The following is an 11457-nucleotide window of genomic DNA, read 5'->3' on the forward strand; positions in this document are numbered from 1 at the left end:
GGAGTGTTTACCCTTCACTTCACTTCCTGAAAGCCCATGTAAATATGACAAATCTGTGTTTGTTGGTCTGGCATTGCATTGGGATTTGAGTATTTTAAATACTTGGTTTTGTTTCTCAAATCAAAAGAAAATGTACGTGTACGTAGTGCAATATATTGTAGAAATGAAAATAAACATTATGTAATATACATTTAATATACATACATTTTTTCCATACTCCATGCAGATGGCGGTCCTAAACCATTTGAACCATTTACCCTTCATTGAAATGTTGATAACTTAATTTTATTAAAACTGAAAACAAATCTGCTCCTTTCATTCCTGTCTGCCTAAAAGCCTCAGAACTGAAAGTAAGGCATATCACATCCCTGCTGTCTTTTAGCATGCAGCTAGTAATCTGCTAAAATGGAAACACAGCAAGACACATTGTACCCCTGAGTCTGCCACAAATGACAGCAAAACAAATGTAGTTAGGAAGGGATTTTACTTCAAAATTTATATGCACGACATAAGTAAAAAGCTGAAACACTGTAAAGCCAACACAAGCCAGATATTTTTGATATGCCACCTGCTTACACACAACATACGCCATATCCATGTTAAATTGCCAGAAATAACAATGTAGCTGAAAGGGGCTGCAGGAACACAGGATGTAGCAATGACCTCATCCTAAATATATTTCCACCACTGACTGTTTGAATTTGCTCTCCCTCTTCTCTCCAGTTTGAGATCTTTATCCATGGCACCGAGATCATTCCTAATCTGACATCACGGTGTTATGAATGAATGAGAAATGCCAGTCACATTTAAACCAGAACACCTTTTGAACACGGGGGGGGGGGGGGTCTGGGAAAACAGCAGCCTTCACTGCTATTTCCATTAACAAGGGGGGGTGGGTGGCAGTGTAGCATGGCAGTGTAGCATAGTGGTTAAGGAGCAGCATCATGACTGAAAGGTTGCTGGCTCGACTCCTCTGCTGGAGCATTGCTGTTGCACCCTTGGGAAAAAAACATAACTGCCACATTGTGGAGAAAAAAAAAGTAACTTATGTAAGTCACTCTGGATAAGAGCATCTGCTAAATGCCAGTAATGTAATGACTGGCTTCAACATCTGCATAAGCTTTGGAATCCCCTCCCACATAAGGTTTGTTCCATTCCACTCTGCACAGCACTGACAGCAGAAGGTCATGGCTCTTCTCCTCTTTTTAATAATACATAGTCATCACTATAACCCCCAACGAATGACATTTTTTACCTTGTGCCTTTTAATATAGCCTATTCAAGTAAAACAAATAAAGCTATAAAGGGAGTTACTGACTGGTGAGAAAATGGTCCTTGTTACTGTTATGCATATGATAATGGTATTTGTATCTTTTAATACACCTGTCTTTTTAAGAGAAAATAACAAACCATCATACCCAAGAATAAATGATGGCATCATTCTTATTGTTTTGTGACTGGAGTGATGTGATAGGCAAAACAGTATACTGATATTCTGGGATTTTCTCCATACAAAAATATAGTCCTTTTCTTCATAAGGACCACCTTGGCCATTTGCAGTTCTAGCATTTGCTAGAATTCACTGAAAACTACCATCCCAGGGGCTGTCCACAAAGCAATGTCCAATACCGATACCAACCTGTAACACCCTGCTTAAAGGCTGAAACTAAATTGGGCTGGACTTGGCTGGAACTTGAATAGACGATCTCCTGGGAATACCAGGGTGCTGTTGGGAGTGGGTTGGTTTTGTCTTTCCTACTGGACCAAGCATTAGAAAATATTGCCCCAGTGCAGTAATGGGGACACTGTGCTGCTGGACATCTTTCTGATGAGGCATTAAACTCAGGTCCTGACACACTATGTTCATGCAGGCACTCATTGTTACCAGTAAAGGGGTTCCTTGATAATAGTACAGATTTGGTTGCACATTAAGTTACATATTGCCATACAGATACAGCATGCTCTTCCTCTCAGTTTTGAAAGGGTCAACCCATTTCTTTTCTGTACACTACATCAGAAATGAGATAGCTGTAGTTCAGCGTTGGGTCTAACTTACCCATGATTCAACAACAAAACAATGTAACCCCCAATATAACTGGCACAGGACATGCCTTTTCTTGCACTTGCCCACAGATGTATATGACAGACAGTACAATAGCCAATCAGATGCTTTGCATGAAATAAAACTGTGGAGTGTGGAAGGACAAAAGTTAACAGCAACTTCTTGACATGTGAAGTCAACAAAGCAGGCTAGTTTGAATCATCCCAGACAACTAACCTCATGTAACGCAAAATAGTAATCATTGTGTTAGAGTAGGAAGACTGAGGGATATATTAGCACCCCTCCAATTCACAAAAGCTGAAAAGCTGAAACACATAATGGAACAGCCTAGGTGTGCAATTAGTGAAGAATTAGAATTGTGATTATACAAATATCCACATTTGATATCAGTGCATTTGTGGTATTCAGCGGGGCAAAGCACGTATTTTGAAAGGCTTTGGTCCACATGTGATGCCAACCTGAGTTTTGAGGTTTAGCTCCTGTCCCTTTGGAGGACAGAAAGTAAACCTCTGCAGCAATGATGTAAAAAACAGGAACAGCTCCATCCGTGCAAGCTGTTCACCTGGGCACATCCTTTTGCCTAGAAAACAAACATTAACACGACTCTAAACATTGTAATACTGGATAAGATTACTATGTGTAATGCTAGCTGCATGCAAAACTGACTGAAAACATTTGTGGTCATCATGGCAATAGCAGTGAGAAAGACCCTTTGGTGTCGACTCACTTCAGCATCAGTTAGGACTGCCTGAAAATCTCACCACTTTACACATTAATTCACTTGTTTGTCTTTCATGTAAAATAAATCAACGGAAATAGTATCAATGGAATCAATATATCAATGAAAACAGTAGCTGATCAGCTACTATAAGAGTATAGTCTGTGACTGCCACCTAGCAATCTCTCTGTGCACACTAGTATGGCATAATATATTGTTGATATATATAATTTATTGAAAAAAACAGGAGATTTGTATGAGAAAAGTGTGGTTAGCTAACAATCTGAAAAAGTTATAACTGCAAAATATAGAAATGGAACACAGCAGCAAGAAGAGAAAATAAAAGAGAAGATATAGTTTTTGTTTCATGGTTTCTCATATATTGTCATACACCTGCATTGCTAGCCCTGTTTCTAACTATTCTGGAAATAGGAGAGGACCGGGTTTGCCGGGCTACTGTTCCCATGCTATGTTCCCATGAATGGCCTTGTAGCAAATGAGACCTCAGTGCAACGTATTCCCTGTGACCTTGTGAGTTAGCTGTGGTAGCTAACATTCATATCATTTTCCCCTTCCCCAAATTAATATCATACAGTCTGTTCATCATAACAAGGCCTGCACCTTATGGTGTACCACACATGGTGTGTACTTTAAACATAAAACAACATGCAAGTGTGTTTTATTTGCTGCCATATCCTTATTTGTACAGAATTACATGGCATAAAACTGTTCTTACATGCTTAACTAGATTTCTAGTTGACTAGATTTCTAGTAAGACTTTGACTGAAGGTACTGTACAGTGTCCAGCTCAAGGGTAGAGTATTCTGATATACGGTGCATAACCCTTATGTATAAAATCCATAACTCTAATCACTACACCCCAGTATGCCTGTTGTTCTCACCATGGCAGGGCCATATTTGTTTATTTGTTACAGACTTACCTATGGAAAAAGGGATGAAAGTTTCCTTTTTCACAAATTTTCCATTTTCATCCAGAAAATGTTCGGGGTTAAACTGATTGGGAGTGGCATATACATCCTTGTCGTGTAATATTTGCTGCAGCATCGGAAGCACCATCATTCCCTACAAAAGAGATAACAGGAAAAGGCTTCTTTAAAGCAAAGAGAAGCATCAGGCTACCAATGCAAATCTATCTGGTTGTGATATCACTGACATTAACAGCTTAATAAAACATTTCAAATACATAATTAGAAGAATAATGAGGCATTCTGTGACGAAGGACTGTCAGTTTTGTCGGCAGCGCCCAACCATCTTAATCATCCCGCCTCTCAGAACTTCTTTCACTGACGTATTTCACAACCAATCACCAGCGCGGATTTCAGTGCTCCATAAAATTCCACTCAGCTGCAGCCATCATCACCTCTTCTTGGCCAGTTTCGCTTGGTTCTCCGAAAATTACAAGGGACAAGTTTCTCAATACTGTCGGCAGACTGTAATTTTGTTCGAGAACTGTGTGCGTGCAACAATAAGTATGTGAGATTGTTCAGTTGTGCACGAGAAATTGTAAATAATTCGTTAATTAGCAGGAAAGGTAATCCGAGTGCTCTAGTGGCTAGCATGCTATTCTGTTGTATGTTAGAACAACTAATTTGTACTGAGTAACAGGATCTTACTGTTATTATATTAGACAAATGTTGATGTGCGCTGGTAAATGTAGCCTTTTAATTTGCTGTTATATTGTCTTATATTGTTGTTATCGCCTTTGTTTTCTTATAGAACCACACACGTTGATTGTATGCAACTCAAACTCTCTGCTCAATAAATATTGCATTGGGTAAGAACATCTCCTCCTACAACCAGCAGTCGGTAGCTAAAGTTTAACTTTAAGTCTGAACCCAGCATAACACATTCACTAGTGTAACAGATAACAAAAATTTGCCTTCATGACGGTTTTACATACAGAGTAACACACGTGGGAAAGGTAAATGAATTAATGTGTTTTAGTTGTGCCTTTTGGCCTAATGTTTGAATGGAATCCTACAGTCATGACAGTTTGCTTTAACTGAGAAAATCTTACGTCCTAGTGACGGGACAGAGAAACACCAGGTGAGATAGTGGTAGTGGTAGCTTCTAGAAAGGTCAGTGTTTTATTAGTAATTAAATTAGGTGAGGGTATTGGAAATTACGGCAATTTAGCACAGTTCTGTTGCCTGAGAACAAGTGATGATGGTGTTTCTGTCCCTATGAACTTTTTTTTTTTTGAAAAAATAATGTCCAGACATGCATTTGTGAAATTCACTTAAGCAGCTGACATACTTCAACAGCTGTCACTATGGGATAGTTCCATATTTGCCTTCTACTCACCTTGGGCACTCGATATCCAGCTAAGGTAGTATCCTTACTAGACACTCTAGGTGGTGCGAAAGGAACTATGTTGGCAAATCTCTGTATCTCGTGGACCACAGCATAAGTGTAGGGCATGTCAGCTCTGTCCTCCATGGTGGGCTGGCGCGACTGTCCAATCACTCTGTCTATCTCAGCCTGGACCTTCTCTGTGAGGGAACGAATATGACTATGATCATTTTAAGAAGAAAACATAACAACCAAAGGCCAGTACATTCACTGAAATGAAGAATTATGTATTATGACTGAGGCATTGTATCAGTAATGTTTTGTTATTTACATCCTTCAGTTTCAGACATTAACTCAAAGACACTAAACCAATGTGGTCTATTTCAAAATGACCTGGAAATCTTACATCATAAGATTGAAATTAATTTTGTTACATGATATATATTATGTACATTTGTCCAGGAGCAAGGAAGTCCTCGGGAAAATGGATGTACAAGCAGTACTCTAAGATGCCAGAAGTACCTAGGAAAAGATCAGTCACCTGACCAACTAACCTATAACCTCCTTACTAGCTATCACACTCAACAAGGAAGCACAAAGAGAAAATGAAGCTGTCAAACCATGACAAGCACTCACATTGTGTTGTGAACTAGTTTTCTTGTGTTTTTTTGGTGTTTATTTTCAAATCAACAGAAAACAAAGTTCAGTTTGTGCTCAAACATATTTTAATTTACTTCTTTAATTTACTTCTCTGAGAGAGCAACTTTTAAATGTCTCAGATGTCGTTTGAATGTCTGAGAGAGTAACATTTGTCAATCTGAAAGGCTTAGTGACAGAGTGTAAGAGCTATGTAGACACAAACTAACAGCTCTCCGTGTTTCACAGGGCTTCATCTCGCACGCTACTGATATTTTATTGAACAGCAGCCAGTGCTGCAGTCCTCCAGACCTACATCAACGCATCAGAGATGGATGACCGAAATCTGAATGGGACAAGCAGGTGAACGATTCAGAGAGTGTACAATACCTTGAATTTCAAGATATTTGGCCATGTACAGCAGTGCCCATCTTAGAGTGTTGGATGTTGTTTCAGTTCCAGCCACAAACAAATCCACCACACAGCAAAGAAGATTTTCCTCAGTGAACCCGGCAGCATCATCCTTGTTCTTTCAAACAGACAAAACAATGGTTCAGTTCAGTTCAGTGCTTAAACATACTTTTTAACCCTTGAGGTGAGCCAAGGTCCATTTTCATTAAAGCTGTATGTATGCACTGAAAGCTGCACTTAAGTGTGGGAATTTTAAGAACAGAGGGTAGTTATGCTTTAAGTGCCTTAAGTAATACCTGTACTACACAAATAGGAGTAAGCATGTTGATATTTAACTTCCAAGGAAGACACAAGAGTCTTGAAACCAGCCACTGCTGGACAAAACTGGGAATGTCAAGTTTTAGTTTGTCCTTTTCTTATAAGAAAAAGTGTTTTTTATTGAAAAGATATCACAGCAGTCTTTTGCCAGAGTATATTAGGACCACTCTAATATGACAAATCCAAAAGAATAAGGCCATATCTTCTAAATTGAAAGTTGTGACAACCCTTTTTGTAATGGTTTTAATGCCACTGCATCATTGCCTCTCGTGGCTGACTACAAGCAAAGGCCGTATTGAGGTGTGCAACAGCTTCTTTTAAAAAACAATTTTGTATGAATCCCGAATGCAACATTCCTCTTATGTTTTCCCTTCTTCCACAAACTTAGCCAGTAGCTACACCCAGATAACCTGCACATGAATTATATCAGATTTGCATTTTTGCAGCACTGGCATCCAATGTGGTACCAGTAGCGGTCAAATCTGAGATTACTGCACTTTACCCTCTGTGTTAGAAACATTGTTATTGATGCTGTTGTAATTCATTGCAATCATAATTGTGTTTATGATGCATTACATAAGTTTAGCATTCAACAACCTGCAAAGCATGTCGTTAGATATATTACTGCATAAATATATATTTGTCAGCTGAGTATATTACCTTGAATTTCATAATATAATCACTTAGAGTGCATTTTTACAATTGCATTAATTACTTATGTACATATTCATCTGGCAAGATGAGTATGGGCAATGCAGTTCAAATATCAGCTTTTAAAACCAATAGCTGTGTGCAAAATTGTGCAGAAAGAAGTCAACCAGACAAGGCTGATACTACATAAAGTGAAGTGTATTTCTCAGTACTGTCTTTACCACATTATCCTTGAGTAAGGTACTACTTGCATGTATGGTGATAAAGGACTCAAAAGTGCAAGATAAGACTGTATGTAAAGCGTTATACGTTGTATTTAAAAGTGACCTAACTTTTAAGCAGGGATTTTTTCTTTATAAGTCATTTCTTAAAAATTCTCAGAGAATCATTATGACTACTAGCTTACTTCTGGTACTTAACAAAAACAAGCATACACTTCCAGAATATACATGTGAAATTGGAATTCAAATTTTTGTGGAGAAATGGTATCCAACAAAGTGATAAAGCTGCATGCATTTTTATAGCCCCAACTCACTACTCTAACATTTCTTTTCTCAAAAAGGTAGTAATGGACAGTTGTACCTTTTCTATTTCCTCAAGGTAACAGTCAATATAGTCTCTAGGACTTGATGGATTCCGGTCTTCCTTGTGTTTCTTCACCTCCTCTCTGATAAACGCCTTTACCTTCTTACTACTTGAAAAGGCTGACTGGTGCTTTCCGGGCAGGAAACTCATCAGTGTTGGGTATTCGTTATACATCTGAAAAAAGATTTGTCAAGGAATACATACCAAAACGTTGTTAGATACTTAAACCAATTACAAACAATACTGAACAGGCAAGACACCTACAGGTAAGTGTCTGAAAATGTGACCATACCCGACCGCTGAAAGTTGCCGGCAGCTGAATAATCTCCTCAGCGCACTTGAGCATCCGATGAAAATGCTCATCATCATATTCAAATCTGTGGCCAAACACCAGAGTGCACACAATGTTGGCCACCGCGTTGTTCATTACACACTGGGGATCAAAAGGGGAGCCTGAAAAGCAAAGGCGGTTGGAGATAAGACGGCTGTAAGCATGTGCACACATGTGGAAGAGGGCTTCATAAAAGGGCTGGCAAGCGTGTACAGGCGTGTAGAAGAGTGCTTTAGAGAAGGAGTGATGAAGAGATTACTGCCCTTGGCTCACCTCGCTCTGCCTGAAATGCATCACTGAGGAACTGGCTCTCTTCCAGGATGGAGTTCTCCAGGGTCTTCTTCCCAACACCGAAATACTTAAGTGTAGACAGAGCGAAGCGTCTCTGCTGCCTCCACACGTGTCCACTGGAAAAAATCAAGCCTTGACAGTAGAATCAGATGTGTTAGCCACTTCACTTGTCATTACCATTTTTCAATGATCAGCCTTAGGTGCTGGAGACCTTCACTGTAAGGATATGCTTAACCACCAATTCTAAGTAGCATCAGCAACAGAAAAAGAGTCAAGCCAGATGTTGCCTTATATCTTTCTTTTTCTGCATTCACAAAAACCTCAGAACATGTTGCAGGCTTGTTTTGTGATGCACACATTAATAACAAAGATGACAAAACTTGTACTTAGCAAGAGTCAAGAAAATCATTCTGAAAAATCAAAATTAAGTTCCGTGACAAAATAATGCAAATTATGACAACATTTATGAACACTGCATTTTCACTGAGTTCTGACACACTGGCAGTAAAGCTAAACGTGAGAGGAGGTGTTTACCCAGGCCTTTGCAGAGTCTGTCGTTTAGAGGGAAAGCAGGACGATCTGGGAAGGCATCTGCTTTCTCAATAAAAGCCTCTTTAAAGCCCTTATATCCAGACAGAATCAAACAGCGTTTATGTCCAAGGTCAAGCCTGGCCACATCCCCATAGGTATCTACAACCTGATAAGACACAATTAGTGACAACAGAGATACCTCAAAGCCTCAAAAAGTTGATCCGGGAAAATTCACATCTGTGATGACAGACATTAATATTGAAGGACACCAATCTGATGGCTGTGATTGTGATGTTTCCATAGAACTGGGTCAGAAGGTTGGGCTCTTGATCGATTCCTGCCTTGCAAGCTACTGTAAAAATCTGAAAGCAACAGACTGCAATAGACATTAATGCAATTACAAGATGGATGATCTTACAGAAAGTCATGTGACTACAGGAGGACTATGTACTTCTGGAGACACCATTGACAATGATAAAAAATAACCCAGCAAAAGTCACCCGTTGATGTAGAAAGCTTGTTAGAATTTGAGTCATTACTCTATTTGAGTTTAAACTGAATCCAGGTAGGGGCACATACTGTTAACAGTACGTGGAATGTAACTGGCTATCTAACCAGAAGAATATGTCCAATGTGCATACACGAATATGTTTACTCTTGTGTTAGAGTACAACTATTTACTAAACCACTCCTGTGCTAATCTTTAACAGGGAAGCCCTGGAAGCAGGGCTGTTTTCTCCTTACCCGAGACATCGAGCTGACTGGGTCCTCGACGCTAATGCTCAACAGGTTTCCTATGAAGGGCAAAGGGAAGGGTCCAGGAGGGAGCTCCTTTTGGGGTAGTTTGCTGAGGTACTTTGCCAGCAACAGAGCACTCAGGAAGAGAAGAATTCCCTGTGTATCAATCCACTGCAAAGGCAGATAATACTGTGCATCCAGTACTGTGGCCTGGGCCATTACTGCGATTTTCTGAAAAAGAATAAAGTAGGTTATCTATACCAGAGCTGCTGTGTGCTCCTTTTGTTGTACCAAACTACTACGTGTACTTAAAAACCATATGTTGTCATACAAGCCATCTGTCATATTTAGCCCCATATGACTCAGACACCAGCGATAACCTGGCATTTAAAAACAACAAAATAAATACATGAGTGGCTATAATAAAAACATTTTAGCACAAAGACTTTCTTTCCAAAGATTTGGGCGTTTTTCCCATTTTGGGAAACGTGGCCCCTTAAACGTGGCCATATAGGCCTACAACATATTTTGCCAAACTAAAATAAAAAGGAAAAGCGCTTACAAGTTTATAAGTGCTTCTTGCTACGCAGTTGACAGACCACTGGCTCGTGTTTCGAGAAATTAGGTGACATAGTCATACCCAACGGACATGCGCACAATGGCTGCTAACAACCTCGATTATATCGTTACCGAGGGGAAAACGTACTCCATGAGTTTCCATGGCTTTAAGGGAATTATAGAAATGAAAATACCTTAAGGTAACAACATCACTTTCTGCTACTGTCGGACCTAGCCTTTCGCTAAACAGAGAAAACAGTACAGAAAACCAAGTTATTAATTATTTGAAATCTGCGTGTTGACGAATCTGTTTTTTCCACTGTTAAAGATAACGCAAATTAATGTGATTTTAAAATAAAATGGGAGATGTCTCCATAAGACCACTCTCGTGTTTGTGTGCACACTTTTGTTTTGCCCGATTTTTATGCACACAATAAGTTAACAATACGAACAATAAATACTTACAAGTTGGGTTGTGTGATGTTCCGCTTCCACATTTTATTATGCTCGACCGAGGGCTTTATAGACTCTGATGTAATTGTGTAAAGAGGTCACACAAGCTGGTTACACAACATTTTTTTAAAGTTAAGAAACACCGCACAAAAATATCAAGTATGAAAGTAGGGAAGCTGCGTTGGTTGCTACAGTGCCTCCAAAAAGGAAACTAGATCACTGTATCACATATGTATACTGAAACGTGTGTCCTGGTGTCTACAGGTAGACGTTATGTATGTCAAATTTGTACCATTGTTAATCTGCTTATCATAAAGACCATTTTAAGATGCTGTCAGCGTTTCACCCAAATCTGACCAAAGAAGACGCATCTTGATTCTCAAATCGTCCTACGGTACGGGAGTTATAGGTGGATGTGAATATCTGGCCTGTAAAATACTGGAAAGCTATTTAAGACTGTTAGTACATTATTTCTACACTGTTTAAGCCTACTTTCCCCCTGCTCGATGGAGGCTCTATGTATTTTTTGAAACTTTTGAAAATCCAATACATTCGTCTTACATATTTACTGTGATACATAGACAGAGGCTTAAATTGTTTTTAAGTGGTACGCATTGCATTGTTTATGTTTTAGAAACATGGTTATTTGGGTCAGTCAATCATTTTACGATTATGACAGCATGAGACAGACAGAAGACCATAATCATCTGGCCAATTCAGAAGGAATATTTTCATTGTTGTAAGGTTGATAGAAAACATCCCTTTGAACAGTAGGCCTATATTTAATGTGACTTTTTAGTAATGAACCATAAAATGCATATTGTCAATATTGAATATACAGTATATCATTAAGTCATTATA

General features: G+C 39.1%; 1 protein-coding gene across 2 annotated transcripts; it reads right to left on the reverse strand.

The window, feature by feature from the left end:
• Positions 1 to 1041: 1041 nt before the first annotated feature.
• LOC118772500 (cytochrome P450 2J2-like) lies at positions 1042 to 10676 on the reverse strand. Of its 2 annotated transcripts, none has more exons than XM_036520881.1 (10): positions 10609 to 10676; positions 9592 to 9816; positions 8851 to 9013; positions 8299 to 8448; positions 7987 to 8147; positions 7692 to 7868; positions 6120 to 6258; positions 5106 to 5293; positions 3722 to 3863; positions 1042 to 2642 (listed from the first exon to the last, which is right to left on the reverse strand). In XM_036520881.1, the coding sequence occupies exons 2-10, from the start codon at positions 9802 to 9804 to the stop codon at positions 2467 to 2469; spliced, it is 1509 nt and encodes a 502-aa protein (XP_036376774.1). In that variant the 5' UTR covers positions 9805 to 9816; positions 10609 to 10676; the 3' UTR covers positions 1042 to 2466. The 2 variants fall into 2 exon arrangements, with proteins under 2 accessions (XP_036376774.1, XP_036376775.1); XM_036520882.1 differs by lacking the exon at positions 10609 to 10676 and adding an exon at positions 10148 to 10205.
• Between the last annotated feature and the right edge of the window lie 781 nt (positions 10677 to 11457).

Source organism: Megalops cyprinoides, chromosome 2 (assembly GCF_013368585.1).
Source record: "Megalops cyprinoides isolate fMegCyp1 chromosome 2, fMegCyp1.pri, whole genome shotgun sequence".
Taxonomy (NCBI): domain Eukaryota; kingdom Metazoa; phylum Chordata; class Actinopteri; order Elopiformes; family Megalopidae; genus Megalops; species Megalops cyprinoides.